The following is a 16,511-nucleotide window of genomic DNA, read 5'->3' on the forward strand; positions in this document are numbered from 1 at the left end:
TCATGGCCACAGGCACAGATCTGACTTGGACCCAGTGCCACATAGACAGAGGGAGGATATGCATGGAAAATTGTTTTATGAATGGAGAAAATCTTCTTTTTCTTGCTCGTTTGTGCTTACGTAAACAGATGCTGCATTTTTTTTTTCAAGCTGGCAGCATCTCGCGGGGATAATTCATGGGACACATCCAATCAGCCACAGTGCATGTGCGACACATGTTTTTTTATTCAATCTTCTTGTCTTTTCATCTTCTGCCACAACCAGAACGCTTCCTGCTATTTTCTTCCCAGCTCGGTACAAACGAATAACAGATGTGAAAGGCTGGAACATATACTCCCGTCTCCCCTTCCCCTCGTCCTGTGCTGTGACTACTCTGTGACAACCTTTGCACTCTCTCTCTCTTTCTCTCTCTCTCTCTCTCGCCTTCTTTCCCTCTCTATTGTTTCCCTGAAGCCTGCCCATCCCTCGTCCGCTATGTGGGGACAAGAAGCTGCACCCATCTCCCACCCGTTCCCTATTCCCTTCTTCTGACACTTTTTGGATCTTAATATTCTCTGTGGGACCTGCATAATTTTATTGTACTTGTGTAGGGGGATTACCCTGTCTATGCACTGAATCATTTATGGGAATGACAAGTCAACTTGTCTTAGAAGAACAATTGTGTCATCCAGTTCCTTTTGCATTTCATTGGGACAGATCATCAGATTTCCATGGAACTCATATGGCAAGTACAGTAAAGCAGAACAGCTGGGAGCCACCTTGAAAACACTACAGAAATACACTAAAGCTTTTGGAAAGCAAGATTTCTCATCTTGTCGTAGAAGTTTGCATCCTACAATGTAAAATTCTGCTAAAAGTCCCACAAAGTGCTCAGAAGTTTCCATGCACAGTAATCAATTAGGAGGTTTAGCAATTAAATTCTAATTCAATGCATTTGGTTATTTCTGAAACCCTTAAAGCAATAAATCAATGGCGTATCAATGTTGAATACTTGAAAAACATGCATTAATGCAAGGCCTCGGCGATAACAGACGATATAGTGGGGGTGTCTGGGAAGAGTCAATATTTTCATATGTAAGCCTGTGAAATTAATGACCTAATATCTGCAACAAGAAAGCTCGTTTTAAAGGCATAATCCTCTCCCTGTTTCTTGGGAAGACAGAAGCAACAGAATCAATGAAGATTTAGGCTCTGGGAAATTATAACTGCACGCGTGCACACACGCAAACACACAGGACAGCATTCAGACGAGGACGCTCTGTCCGCCTTGCAAGATCCATTGCATGTTAAGTGTGCATTTTTTCCCATTTGAACACACAAACTGACAGTGTGTAACAATGGCTATTCTTAAATTTTTTATTAATGTTATTGCTGTTTTTCTTTATTTGAGAGGAAATTAGATTTTTACCTACGGAGTGAAGTCTGTGTGAAACAAAAAGCAGCCCATGACATTTGGCAGATCTTAAAATTAGCAATCAGTTACTGAATTAAATCCAAAGACCAAATATGACTGGAAACTGTACCTCCACTTTACAGAGTGAAAACACATGTTGAAGGAGTGATTTCTAATTTACTGTAACATGCTCCAGTTCACAAACTGTACAGGACTCACTCTCGGATTGTGGCGCAGAGCTTTTTTCTTCTTAGGAGGGCTCATTTATTTAGGCCCGTGCGAGTTGTGTGTCTGTAACCCTTACCAAGCTTATCGGTTACAATACCAGGAAAGACAAAGGCCCTTCTGCATTTACTGAACAGCAGTAGTTTCCTGTGCGCACGCACACACACACACACACACACACACACACACACACTCACACAGTTTGAGCTAAAATGTCATTACACAGCTGGAACAAAGAGCTCGACGAGATGGGAGAGACAAAGAAAAGAGTAAAAAAGAGAGACCAAAATGGTACTTAATTCTTTCATTATCCAAATGAATGAAAATCACAGAAATGAGTCAAGTCAAAGCCCTACATCTGTCTCAAAATTAGCCCGACAATTACACGAGAAAGCTAATGAAGGCAGGGGCTCTGTGTGGCAATAGCTCACATCTGTCAAAAGGCTTTTGATTCCATTTGGAGTTAAGGTCTCTGAGGCCGGCCTGGTCTGGTGCAAACTGACCTTCTTTATCTGACCTCTGACCTCTGCAGTAACTTGGGAACTGGGCTGATAGCTGATTTGTTGGCGAAACAGAGACAGTAGGTGTATTCTTGACTATTTTATTTTGACTGAATTTCCCTACATTGGTAAAAGTATTCATGACAATCACACGCTTGTTCGATGACTTGTTTAACAGCGGTACAGCCTTGCAGCAAACTGACCCTGCACTGATGCAATACGAGTACCAAAACCGTATCGCTACACGCGTTTTAGTACCCATAGGAGGGCACAGTGGCTGAGAAAAATAGGAAGAATAGAGAGGTAGGGGGCATGTAGAGGACAATCATTAGACTGCACAGAAGGAGGGATGAGGAGAGGCGGCTGGGTGTAAGAAGAAGTGAGGGGGAACCTCAGCGGTCCCTGAGCATCTGGCAACGCGACGCAGGGAGCCACGGTCGCTGTCATTAATAGTGATGAAATCATTTAAGCCATCAGGACTAAACGAGCCAGTTAAGAGACACTCAACGCTACACTTCTGTCTTGAGACAGAGAGTCATTGCCTATCTGCATTACACACACACACACACACACACACACACACACACACACAGAAAATAGATGTGTGCATGTGTGGAGGCTGGCAGGTTGTAGAAAGTGTATTAGGAAAATGACCAGTGTTTTATTTTTACACTGCTCTGTTTGTGATGAACCAAACAAAATCCAGTGTGAGGGTGGTTTCCAATGTTTCTGTGCACTAAAATGAATTCCAACTGCACGGGACAGACTAAGGTATGAAAAATCTCGGTAATATGCTCCAATATCACGCAAAAGAGATTTCAAATTCAGCTTGGAGAAAGCATTTAGTTTGTGGCAACATCTGGCAACAATGAATAGCAGTTATTGATACAATAACTGTAAAACCAGAAGTAGATGACGAGTGAGTTAAATGAGCAGATATGTTGATTTACTTGCTTTCTGACTTGTATGCACAGACTTTAACAATAACTGAACAAAATTTACATTCAAAACACACATTTAAACCTTGTGAAGCTTCCTAGCATGTTGACATGAGGTCTACAGGACTGAAAAGCATTATAGGCTCACCACTAAGTGAGAAGAAAAGTAAATGTTCCAGCAGCAGGCCTGTTGTAGTCAGAACAACAAACAGGACAATTATCTAGCCCAGGCGCTACCTGTACATTAACTCCACATTCTCCACAGTGTGTGCACTATTGCAGCGAACTCCATGCTCTTTGTCACCACAGAGAGTGAGAGCTCGAGAGCTGGTGGAATCCGGCAACAAACTGTTGTTGATTATTGGTGTGCCACAATTTACAAGAGATGTGCCACCATTAGAGCTGCAGCGAGCGGAGAACCAAACCACTGGCTAAATCTGCCATGAAATACTACACTGCTGCAATAAAAACCTGAGTATCTGCACCAAAATGGAAACAGATGAACCTCGTCAAGGATACATTGTGCTTTTTTTTCCTCCTCCCCCACCTCCTTGTTTCCTGATTCTTCAGGTCTTCTCCAGATGAGCGCTGAGAATAATGTTGTTGTGGTTTTTTTTTATGATTGCGTGCATCGATGTGCGTGCGTAGCATGCGGCATATGCCAATCACGTGTGTGGGGATGGTGTGCACACTGGTGCATGCTTGTTGGTCTATGTGTGTATCATGTTATGTTATGGCCTAGACAAGAACTGAGCCCACAAAGGAAATCCACTGCCAACAACAGCACAGCTATTGGCATGGAGCCATACCACCCCAGAGGCTTATGGGATAGGGTTTACAACCAGACACAGAGTGTAGGAGGGCAAAATCTGTAAGGGTCACTGTGTTATATTTTATATAGTGTCCAGTACTTCTACTATGCTTTCATGGAATTCCATGTTTCCCTTTCTCTCTCTCTCTCTTTTTTTTTTAGTAATAACTAAAGTTTTCATCTGGTACATGTGGAGATAAAAAGCAACACTTGGTCTGCAGGCTACTCTGCACTCGTTGTACAAATCAGGCTATTAATACCAAGCATTACACTGATGTAGAGCAGAGTACCACAGATTTATAGACTACATTAGTAGTCAGATGAGAACATTATGGTGTTCAAGTGAATTAGGGCAGGGGCTCTCTCCCTTGTTTGCTCCAGGGGTGAGGTTGTGATATCCCGTTACTTCCTCAAACCCCTCACTCAGAGGGGACAAGTGTGTTTTTTCCATCTGAGCTCCAGACAACTTCTTTCCAGTATGTTGGCTTTTCTGTTTTTTGTTATATAATGTTATTTGATCACTGCAAAGCCATCCTGGACTGCTGGTTACACTGTACAGATGTGCAATGGTGATTGGTTTATTAGCCTTGTAAACATAATGATGTGCTGCGTTTGCCTTTTTGGCAAAGTAGCGGACTAAAGTGGCTGTAACATGGCAGGATTGCTCTCTTTTTCTCCTGGATGTTCGGTTAGATGATGCATCATTTGTGTAGAGTTTCATCGGAGTTAACAGTCAATGAACATTTTCTAGTGGCATCGTGTAGAGTCTGAACCCAAAGCCCCAAAAGCACCACTCTTACTCCTACCACCACCCTCTCTTCCTCTCCTTTGTCTTGTCATCCTTTTTTTTCCTCTAGTCTCTAGCGAGCATCCGTGCTTGCCTTTCGTCAGTGGCCATTTATTGACAGAGCACTACATTCTAGACATATCTGGGGATTAAGTTGCAAATTTAAGCAATGGGAAAATCAATGGGTTCCTCTTTTAATTCATGAGAAAGGCTGTCACTGTGGAAAAAAAACCAGTAGGGAGATGTGGCTGTTTAGCTCACATTCATCTAGAGAGAAGCAGAGGAGGAGGAGGAGAGCAGCATCCTTTAAATCTCTCCATCAAATGAGGGCAAGGCTGATGGTGGTTTGCCAGAGATCAAACCACTTTAGAAAAAATAAACCCTTTGCTTCCACAGTACCATTCAGTAGACTGACTGCTCCATATTTGAATGGGACCAAGCTTTCATTTTTCTTGATCAGAAAGCAATGCACTCTGGTCTGGGAGCAGGAGTGTGTTTCATGTCTTTTAAGTCCATGTAGAAACACAAGGAGTCAGCAGTGTTGGGAGAGACTGCTGCAGTGGGTTTAAGCACTACCTGGACTCTCAGCCAATAAAAACAGGTATCTGCTTGCACAGATGTGTAGTCTCACTCTTGCCAGTTTTTTTTTTCTTCATGTAAAGCTGAGGAGTCATCTAGATCTTTTGTCTTCATCTACAGAGATTCCAATCACAGGCTGTTCTGTTTTTGATAGAAAAAGCTTAATTTGTTTAAAGTTTTGCCCGTAGAAGCTCAGTGTAAAAGCAGCACTTAATAAAGACAGGTAAAAAAGGAGACCATGTCTCACAAGTCCCCTAATTCCAGAACATTAGACGTTTCTGGCGAACATTCAGTAAAGTCATCAGATCCCCGTGTTTTATGACTCCTCTAAACCGGTCGCATTCATCCCCAGGTTAGACTGTGTTACTGTGTATCCCCTGCTGACTTCAGGGAATTTGATTTTTTTAATGAACAGCTCAATATCTAATTCATTAAAGTGGCTGTTTTATTTGATGCATTTTCCTTACTCCAGCTGAACCCAGGGAGTAAGCCTGGGGATAAGGGGAGACGGTCCTGTTGATGGATGTCCAGTTACGCGCACAAAGTTCCCCCTAGTGCGAGCCAGCGTGCGCCTCTGCAGAGACAATCGGTGTTGGGGGGGTCTCACTTGATTGTGACTCCGCTCTATGGGGAAGGAGAGACTGACTTTTACTCCATATGAATGCCGAACGACGGGAGCCGTAATTGGCCTTGCTCACACTCTCCCTCATCATTAGGGGCAGGCCAAGAGGCAAGCTTAACAATCGGTAAGGGGCGCACTGCCAGTGCTTTCTCTAAACCTCTGAGCGTCTATCTGACAGTGAAAAAGCATAAGGAGGCACGTTGGGCTTTAGTGCCACATTAAAAAATGTCGCCCATGGCTCCGCTTTGTATGTGTATGTATCCTCTGCTGCTCTGTAATCAGCATGTCTCTCATGTCTCTCATTTACAGACTCGTCTGTGGTCCTCTGCCTGATCTTAGTATAGATCAGTCTTTTCAGACACGGTTTTATATTCACAGATATAAAATAAACGTTTTGCATGCCATAAAAACCAGAAAGTCTGAGATACATTAAGCTGGAGGCCACGAAGAAATAAAGTATACAAGGGAAAGGTGGAGTAAAGAGATACACAGAGTCTTGGTGAAATCTGAAGGGGTCAGAGGAGGTGTGGAAAGGGCTCCCTGGTGGGGGCCTGAGGGGGGGGTAGGGCAGCTGGGGATGTGTCAGGTGCCTGAGCTGCGCTCTGTGCTGGGCAGTGTTGTTGTTACACCGAGGGCAGCGCCACAAGTCCGAAAGTATTGATTTCCCGCCTTGTCAAGAGGCAGAGAACTGTCATGTGGAGAGCACTGACCTTGGTACACACACTAAGACAACTATTCCCCTCGGCCCCCCACGGCACAGAGAGGAGAGAGAGAGGAGCAGATGCAAGACACAGCAGCGGCAGGCAACAAACAAGAACGCGCTACCAAATCTCCTGCGGGGGACTGGGGGTGGAGGAGGAGGAAGGAGAAGAGAGAGGAGGTGAGGAAAAAGAAAGAAAAGAAAGACAGAGAGAATAAAAAGAGGAACAGGAAGCAAGAGAGCGAGAGAGAGAGACGGGAGCTAACAGTCAAAGCCAGGGCCAGTTCCCCTGAGTTGTCAGTGGGCAGCCCAGTGTCTGGTTATCACACTGTTTGAAATGACAATGGCTTGACTTGTATTTTCCTCCTGAGACCCAACTCAGATCTATAAATCAGAGAGAGGGAGGGAAGGAAGGAAAGAGGGGAGGGGGCGGTGGGTTGGAGGAACAGAGAAAAGAAAAGGGCCGGTCAGAAAAAGAAACAGGAGAGCCCGGCAGTAAGGAAAAGCCTGACAAAAAAGAAACGTTGGGGAGAAAAGGAGCACGAGATTGACTCCCTCTGACTGTGCATCACTGGTGTACTTGTAGCCTTTGAGATCTACACAGAAAGACAGAGAGGAAGGAAGGGAAATAAAGTGGCAGCTCAAGTGAAATGTTTTTCATGTGGAAGCTCCATCAGGATTTGACAACAAAAAGGGCTCCCTGTCACCTGCAGCTACACGGCAGGGCTCATCCCCAGTCACCGAGGAGCGCAGCGAAGAGAGAGACAGACAAGAGAAAACACAGCCTACAAAGAGCTCTCCCTGGGTTATATCAGGGTGACAGACACTTAAGAGACCCAGCTTTAGTCACACATCTCTCGCCTCAGATCAGGGCGTTTTGCTAACAAGCTCGGCAGCAAGTTTCCCCTCTTGCACACTGAGACTTATGAATAAAGGCCACTTTCTTTATGATGAAGAGTTCCATGCCGAGTCGTGAGGGAATCTTTTCACAACGTCTCTTTTTTGGTGAGTCTGAAAGAAGCGGCGTCCTAATTGAATTAGCTGGCTTATTAGTGTTTGACAGCGTAAGCTCGGCTATAAGTAAGGAAGACTTTGGGATGTGAATTTAAAGAGCGGTGTTGGTTTTGGTTCTAATTTTACACTCTCTTGACACACATTATTCCCCTTAGCTGCAGTTAGGCCCCAATATGGTAACGCTAATAATACCGTATGTGTGCAAGGGGGTTTTAAGTGGCTGTCTCACCTCAATTGCCAGGCCTTTGAAGCATCCAGTCATCCTAGTGGCAACAGCCTTGTCCGACCTCATCAGCGGTGCAGATTCATCATTTATGGATAAAGCAGAAACAGTGGAATGGGTGTGATTAAAAAAAAAGAAAGAAGACTCATTAAAAGTACTGAGGGTGTCATTAGACAAAAACACAGAGGTGGTTTATTGTTACATTTGAAGATAAGAACATGCAGCCTTCTTGATTCTCCTATTCTCAATCCTCTTATTTCAACATGTCTTAAAGGGAAAAAAACAGATTAAGCCCACCTTTGGCCATAACACTGTTTAGCAGCCTTGACGCTGATGTTTTTTGCCTTTGTTAGTCTGCCTTAATTTGGTCAAATCTAATTGCTAATTACACTTGCTTTCATTATCGCCGTGTGTTAAATCCAAGGGCTTTAACAGTATTATCTCTACCCACCGAAAGACAGAAAGAAATCTTTGATCAAGATTAACAAGATATACTCTCCTTCAGTTTGTGCAAAGATAACACACACGCAAACCGCGCACACACGTACACATCACAGCCGCTCGAAGGCGTGCGCGTGCTGCGCAAACTTAATGAATCTGTTTCATCTGTCTTCTTCACTTTCTCTCTCTGTGCTGTCGATATTCACCTCCCCATGCCCTAAAAACACAATTTCTAAAGAGTGCAACTTGATGCTTTTGGAGAAGTGTATTAAATAATAGCACACACAGTAAATCATCTATCAACACTAACCTGTCAAAAGTAGCATATTTTTGATATTTTACCAGAAATGAGGGTCAAAAACGACTATGATGTAGTTTGTTTTTAGTCTTGTTTCATGGTTGCTTGTGACTTTGTGGCCTTTGCCACTTTACCCTGGGTGCTATGATCATTTGAAAACCAAACATAAACAGTAGAATTTATTGGCCCTTCCCCCCAAAATAGTGGGAATAAACATAAGCGCCTACAATTAGCCCTTGTTCTCAGAGGATGTATAATGGCGCTCGCTACTCAAAATGAATACGTGCCACTTGAGGTAATGACAGAGGGAGCTAAAAGGAGCTACTTTACCCGCTTAGTCTGCTCTCTTTGGGGATATCATGCTGTTTGTATCTGCAGTGAATGAGGACATGCCAGTGAGGCCCGTGGGCCCTTCAGCCTCCTTGGGTGCCAGGGGCTCAGTGCCAGGCAAATGCCCCAGCTGACACATGATAAAGTCGGGGACAGGTGACCAAAGGGAAGTGGGCTGTTCTCTGCGAGCTTCCCAGCGATGGCATGCCAGACAGAGCATTTAATGTCTCACAAATCCAGCAGAAAAAAACCAAAAACGACAGTTCAACACTGTCACTGATGTCAACAGGTTTGATGAAACAAGAGAGCATTAAGGTTAGACGTTTCGATGATATAATGGCAACACTTTTTGACCTTTTCACTGTGCCTAAATCACTTCAGCATCAAATTTGGCATGCTGTGTTTGGAGGCTATGCCAACACTCTTGACTGCAGCTCTTCCACCACAGTAAAATTTTGCAAGTCACACTGAAAAAACAAAACGTTGGATGGAGAAATCCAAAATATCTGGTTTACATAATGTACCAGATAAAAATAAACCAAACCAGAAGATGCATGAGAGATCCTAGTACGTCTGCAGTCCGGTACGTCCACTTAGATTTCAGTGAAATCTCTATTATATGTTCATCGTCATTGTCATGCTTCTGAGTGGGAGTGCATTTAAGAAACAGGAAGCCCAGTGTTGGGGTGGTGGCCTAAGCGAACTGTAATCTCAGTGCACAATATGATGACATTTTATTTCACTTCACTTCCACACTTGCCTTTCTCCATTTGTTTTTCTGTTTTCTTTTCCCCCCTCATCTTGTATTTATGTCACGCCTTCCTCGGTGCCCATGATATACTGCAAATGCCTGGTTAAGTGCTGTTCTGACATCAGCTGAGTGTAGTCGCAGCATTTGGCCTGGGGACAAATGCTGGAAAGGCCCTATAAATATGGATGCCGCCCTCCCCCTCGGCTCCCTGATGAGTCTGCATGTGTCTGAGCGTGTGTGTGTGTCTGTGTAGCACGCCGCTTGCGCTGTCACACCATGTCCCCACTGTTTGTTTACTCACACTGACAGAGATACACTCGCTGCCTGATGGTGCTCACCAGCTACGCCTGCTAACCAAGTGCCAAAGAGCTTGCTAATGCCTGAGCTCCTCCTGTAAATAATGTATCTGCCCATGCCAGGGAGTTAGCTAGTGCAACAACACCAGCTGTCTGAGCTATTCAATAGTCTGACAAATCTGTTAATCTGAATGTCGCTCTCAGTTTGCACGCATATGTGTATCTTAGAGTGTGTGACTGTCACCTGCCGTTACATTTCAAAGCATCACACCCAGAAAGCTCAGCGTTCCTTGAAAACGATGCCAGGGAAGTCAGGCGTCTTCCTGGGCGGCCACCTCTGCCCTGGGGTCTGCAGAGGCCCCGTGAGTGCCCCGTGGCTGCAGTGATGCCAGCATGTGCAGAGCTGCAGGGAGGTTCCCCGTGGGGAGGAAGCAGCCCATTAGTACAGTCCTTGCCCCACCGTTTTACTCCACTTCAGTACACATCACACAGGGCCGCCCTCTCTACTAACTATCTAACACATGCTAATTAGCCTAGCGACAGAGCCAGTTTCTCTTTGCTTTGGGAGCATATGTGCAACTCCAGAACAAAGCTGACTCTGGAGGACCCAGCCAGGGACTGCCGCTTCATTAAATGTTCTTTTATGCACTTGCAATAATGTGGAATGTGGCCCTGCTTTAGAGCAGCCTGAAAAATATGACTGATAGGATCAGAGGAATTCCTTTTAAAATCCAGTTTCACGAGTGAAAAGGAGGTCAGAGTTCAGTCTAATCAGTAAAATTGCAGTTGAAGACTAACTACCTCAAACAAGCATCTCACACACAAAGTCCTTTTTGTTGCTGCTGTTTTTCTGCCCTTAACTCTTCGTGCAGCGTGCTATGGATCCTCCAGCCAACTCACCTTTCCTGCAGCGTCTTCATTTTCTGGAAACAAGAACAACCGCAGCCTTAATGAAACTTAATGATGATAGTCATAACACAACAATAATCCAGTGGTCTGGAAAACTAATCAATGCGTCTTCTCTCCTTCCCCTAATGACCTGTGAAAACAAAGCAATAAAAGGCTGCGTGTGTGTTTATTTTGGCCAAAGCAACAGGCTGATAAGAGCTGGTTGATTAGTGCCGAGCAAAGCCAAGGCGGTCACAGAGATTGTGGCACACGTGAACTCAATGTCACTACCTGAGGTGAAGGTATTTGTGTACGTGTGTGTGTGTGTCCAAAACTTTCCTGCCTTTTCTAAATACCTTTTTCTTTACAGTGTGGGTGTATTGACACCTAAATGTATTATTTTTATTACAATAGGTTTGTGATCTCACAGTAAAACTGATGGTAATTTCCTGCTCAGTGTCCACACACTGTGATTATCTTACTCCAACTCCGAATAGGGGTGCCAATTTGTCATCTGCTTGATTCCCTCCAGTCTCGAGCTCTTTACAACGACTCATTGTGGTGGGCTGTGCACAGTTTTGGGACAGAGTGATGAAAAATCACAGTTCCTTAGATTCATCCTTTCCCTTTTCTGGAGAAATACAACCCCACTTTCTTTTTTTTTCTTTTTTTTTTAACAACCTTGTGATTTCCGTTTTCTTCTCTATGATGAAAGGTTTTGGTTTAAGTGACTGCTTTTAATTGGATAAGTACAGATTGGGGAAAGGAAAAATAATATTTTGCTTCTATAGTGTAACGGGAATTTGGAAAAGCAAAAAGAAACAAAAAAACAATCCGTGTTTCTGGAAACTAGAGCTTCTTAACACACACCCATGCTTCTTTTTTTGTGGTAACATACATAGTTTATAATCTGTATTTTTCTTTCTCTTATAAAGAAAACGCCTCTTTTACATGATTTAAAAGCAGAAGTCATGATATGTGCACGTGGAACAAAAACACTAGGAGGAAACGACCACCTTAACGGCATTCTCCAGAGTCCAAACCAAATACATGTCATGCATACTGTATTAGGAGACACATCATTTCTGAAACTCCCCGAATTAAAATGATTTAACAAGCCCCCGTAATACATGTATTTCTTATTCCCTGGTCAGATTACATGAATACCTAAACACACAACACCCTTCATATTACAACATGGGAGATCACTGTCAGGTGGATTACATGGAATGATGAGGTGATGTGTCTTTTTTTTTCCTGCTTGCCTGGTGTCCTGATTAAAAATTTCAGCTCCACTGCCTTTCTAATTAATTAGCGAGGCCACTCAGAGGAGCGCCGTGGACCAATTAGTCTCTAGCAAGCCGATGATGCCTATCGCTACGGCATCACCGTACAGCTGTCGCTCTCTGCTCCGAGGACGGTTGGGGATGGACCCTTAGGTGCTCGCACAGGTTCAAACACCAGCATGGATCCTCAGCAAACCAGCTGCACGAATACACACGGCATGGTAATAATGAGAGAAATGGAGATAAAATGTGCACGTGCAGACAGACTTAATGAAATAGAGGAAAATATTTTAGGACAAATGAAATCGATGCTAGGGATTTCTTTTAAAATGATGTATTGAGTGTAGAAAAAGGATTGAACTGGTTTGTTTAAAAAAACCTGTCAAAAATATCATGCTTGACTATATTTGATTAATTGAAAAATCACAATATTTACTGGTTAGTGTATCTAAAATGTGTTTTACTCCTGATCATTTTTATTTTAGTTAAAACAAATGAAATATTTGAAAGGAAGATTATTAGATATTACTAATAGTTGTTGATAATCCTGACTGATTTTAAATGTGACATGACAATGGTACTTAAAATATGTTGTAAGACATTGCAAGGAAACAAAGATGTGGCAGATTCACAAGCAAACCTTGTGCCAAATCCTCCTGTGTCTACTGATTTTTCTATTCCGACTGAGAGTATTAACAAGATGAGTTGGGACAAAAGCCGGCTAGAGATTTTACCCGAGGCAGATCTAGCAAGATGGGACTGTTTCTGAGGGCTGACACCGAATTCATCCCTGCAAAGCTGACGACAGGGCTGGGCGGGCGGGGAGGAGTCTGCGTTTCTTTGGAGGGGTGGCGGAGTTTGCTGACTTTGTGAGAACGGACTAGTTATAAGAGCGAGGAAGCTCATTTCCACTTCAAGGGGTCGTCTGAAACATGGCATCAGCAGGCCTCTCTGTTAGCTTTCGCACGTGCGCTTGTGTGAACTAATGCACGTGCGTGTATACCCACACACACACACACACACATACACACACACGCCATCTGATCATCTCACATTCACCGATGCTCTTAATGTCTCCCCATCGCCTTCTTTCCTAAAGTCTAATGTTTATTCGTACTTGAGGAAAATGCGCTGATACCGTTCTTCTTCAAGACTGAAAAACAGCCGAAAGCTAAAAAAAAAAAAAGAAGTAGAAGAAGTCTTAACTTCAAAGCCCCCTGCAGTGTGTGGCGCGCACACACTAATGAACACATCACACACACAAACACATAATGTCCTGCAAATAATTCACTTTCTCCGGCTCTTACATGTTTTATTACAAAGTAGACCACAGATTGGCATGTTTGAAAATAAAAATAATGCACGTGAGTGTGTTTCCATAGCACAAACACACATGCACACACGCACACTAACACAAGTCATTTTGCAAGCACAAACAGTCAATACCGTAGTGGCTGATTAGTATGAGAAGAGGGGATGAATATTGGAGAAGGACTCTCAAGAGCCATCCATGAAACATGGAGAGGATGTCAAAGCATTTTGTTCCCATCTCGTTCATTAGGCCTAACTCAGGCAGACGAACTCGAGTCTCGAGTTTTTTGAAGTTCGCTCACAATCACGCAAATACATAACGGCGAGACAAAAAAGGCACACGCTGAATACAACGCCGCTGGAAACAGTTGTAGTTATTAGATCACCGTGTCTGACATTTTGTCGACATAAGTAATTAATTTAGCCTTTCTATTGGGAAAGTCCAAAGAGCCCAATTAACATGGCTAATATTGCTGCATCGTGTAAAAACATCATTTTTTTTTTAATACAGAGGGAATATTTAAATGACTTGCCTTCATTATTCAAATGTATAAGCAGAGTCATCACTGGGGAAAGAGACAAGATGGGATTCACACTCGCAGGAGCAAAAAAATGATAACCAATCTTTTATTTCTGCACAGCATTCAAATAAAGAAAAAACAGCATATGTGCTTTTCTGGTAACTTTTTCTCACCTTGTTTTCGTGTTTGTCATCTAAAGTGAGACGGCGTCATCTTTAGTTTCCACAAGAATAAAAACAAAATAGATACAGAGTAGATGTTGCTGTGATAAATGTTCATTTTCAGATTTAAAAGAAAAAAGATTGTTTTTTTACAGTGTGTCTCCGTAAGCCTACAAGCAGTTCGGTGTTAAATAATAAAGAGAGTGGAGGCGATAGCTAAAGAGGATTTTTGTCTTTTACACTTGGTCCAGTACACATGTTCAGACACGAAGCCAGGCCAAAGCTCTCTCAGTAGCCAAATCCAAAAGGCTCTGTAAGCAACACGCTCCAGAAATAGGATCAGATAAATAATATTCTTAATTTAGAGAAAATGCAAAGAGTCAACAAGCAGGAGTGAGGGGCGTTTTACAATTTACTTGAATATGTTTTTTACAAAATTGCTTTTGTGGATACTTTGTTTTTCGGTTTTCACGCTTGTCCGGGTGTTTGTTTTCTAGCGAACTCGGAGGGCCCCACTGCTGCAAGGCCTGGGCTCTTGGCTCGACTCTCCCACTCGTATAGCTATAACAAAGTCAATATTACAAAGAGGTAACACATGTCAAGGTTTGCTTCAGCCCTGCCCTTGTGATGTGATCCTGGATAGGGGCACATGGACACGCACACACACACTGTGTAAAAGAATGCATGCCTTCAGTGGTTCAGACTGTCTACCTCAATGAGGTAAAATATATTCCGATCTATTTTTTTTCATCTCTTTGCAAATTTGTTCTCTGGTTGAAGCTGGTATTTTGGCTCTTCTCACAAGTGAAATTGTTCATGTGTGCGGCAGTGTGTGTGTGAACTTCTCCTGTTACACGGTATCATGTGTGAGTGTAAAGTACTTGTTGTGCGCTCACATAAATTTTGAGAGTGTGTGTGCGCGTGTGTGTGAGGGTCAGTTTGTTTTGTTTTTCCCTTACTTCAGCACATCTGAGAGAGCTTTTCTGGAACTCCTGAGCCCTGTCCAAACAAAGATGGCCGAACGTGAGGGATGGAGGGGAGGTGGATTGGGGCGTGTGTGTGTGTGCGTGTGTGTGTGTCTATGCGCGTGTGTGTTTGTGATTTTTCAAGTAAGCTGGGACCAGAAGGGCCTTGCGAAAAACCAAAGGAGGGAGAGAAAACCGAGCCCCTGAGAAAGGCAGCTGGAAACACGGAGACTTGTGCCCCCCCCACCACAAAGACACGCACACTTCTCCTCCTCTTCCTCATCCTCCTCTCCCCCAGCTTCTCACTCTCTCTCTCTCCCTGGTCCAGCTGCACTCAGATGTGTCTGCACGGTCCCCCCCCACCGGCCCACCAAATTCCCCCCCATCACCCCTGCTCTCCCAAGCTCAATGCCACTGCCAAGGGGAGAGAGAATGAGGGAGGGAGAGAGCGAGAGTGTCGCAGCTGGTAATACTTACTGGCCATTTTACCGCAGTAAAGGCATGAGATTCATTAGGCCAGGGCCCGCGTGTTTTGCGCTGAGTACCGGCCGTGTTATTGTTAGGATGTGGTAAAATTATAAATATGGAGGGGCGAGGGGGATTTGGGGAAAGGGGGTGCAGGAATTGTGAGAGGAGAGGAAAGCGAACGTAAGGTGGCAGCGGCAGAGAGGGGAGGCTTAGAGGAGAAACCCGCCGCTCATTAACTCCTCTGCCACAGTCTTGTTTCTCATGATTGGGTGGCAATAAAAAAGTCTGTCACAATTTGTCAAAGTTAATGACTCAATGGCACACCAGCACTCAAGGGCTGGAAGACACGCTAACATATGTCGAATTAGTCAATAGCTTTATAATTGCAGAAATACGGATTCCGGCTTTCGCCAAATGAAGCGGACTTTGAGGGTCCTGAGAGGGAACGCGCAATTTGGTCAGGTCGATTGTAGGATGGCAATCACTGTGGCTTGGCTTCGCTGTTCTCGTGCAATTATTAGTCTCTTCCTCTCTCTTTCTTTCTTTCTTGTTTCCTCCCTCCCTTTTCCACCTGTTTGAGCTCTCCGTCTTCTTTGTGACCTGTGACTCTGCATCGGCGTCTAGCCTCCACTTCAGCCCCTCTATCTGTGAACTTTGTAAGACTGATAACACCCAGATGGACTTTCCTTTGGTCTGCCGTCTCCCTCCCTCTTTCGCTGTCCTGTTGCAAAGACACTCCTTGGTTCTCTTCCTCGTCGTGCGGCTTTGGGAGTGACACTGCTGTCACTGCACTGATGTAACTATTGGTTAAATGCTCTCTCCCTCCCCTCACTGTCTGTATCTGTCTTGTGTCCCGTTTCTCTGTGTCATTTGACACTGCAAGTACTCATGGACGTTTCAGCTTTTTCTTGGAGGGTTGTTTCTAAAAAGGGAGCTACAAAACTGAATCAGGAGCAGTCTTCTGGCTATGCTGGCTGAGGTAAAAAAAGAAAAGAAAAGAAAG

General features: G+C 43.9%; 1 protein-coding gene across 6 annotated transcripts in view; it reads left to right on the forward strand.

Annotated features, from left to right (window-relative positions):
* bnc2 (basonuclin zinc finger protein 2) overlaps positions 1-16,511 on the forward strand; it is a 170,271-nt gene that overhangs the window by 99,937 nt on the left and 53,823 nt on the right. Inside the window, exon 1 of one of the 6 annotated variants that reach the window (XM_085276655.1) lies at positions 16,290-16,487. The exons of the other annotated variants lie outside the window; for them this stretch is intronic. Coding sequence (XP_085132781.1) covers positions 16,476-16,487 — 12 coding nt within the window. The 5' untranslated portion in view covers positions 16,290-16,475. Of the gene's footprint in view, positions 1-16,289; positions 16,488-16,511 lie in introns of those variants that run through there. 6 annotated transcript variants of the gene reach the window in all.

Source organism: Mchenga conophoros, linkage group LG6 (assembly GCF_057382185.1).
Source record: "Mchenga conophoros isolate Kocher_MC1m ecotype Shallow Benthic linkage group LG6, M_conophoros_male_GT1.1, whole genome shotgun sequence".
NCBI classification, from domain to species: Eukaryota; Metazoa; Chordata; class Actinopteri; order Cichliformes; family Cichlidae; genus Mchenga; species Mchenga conophoros.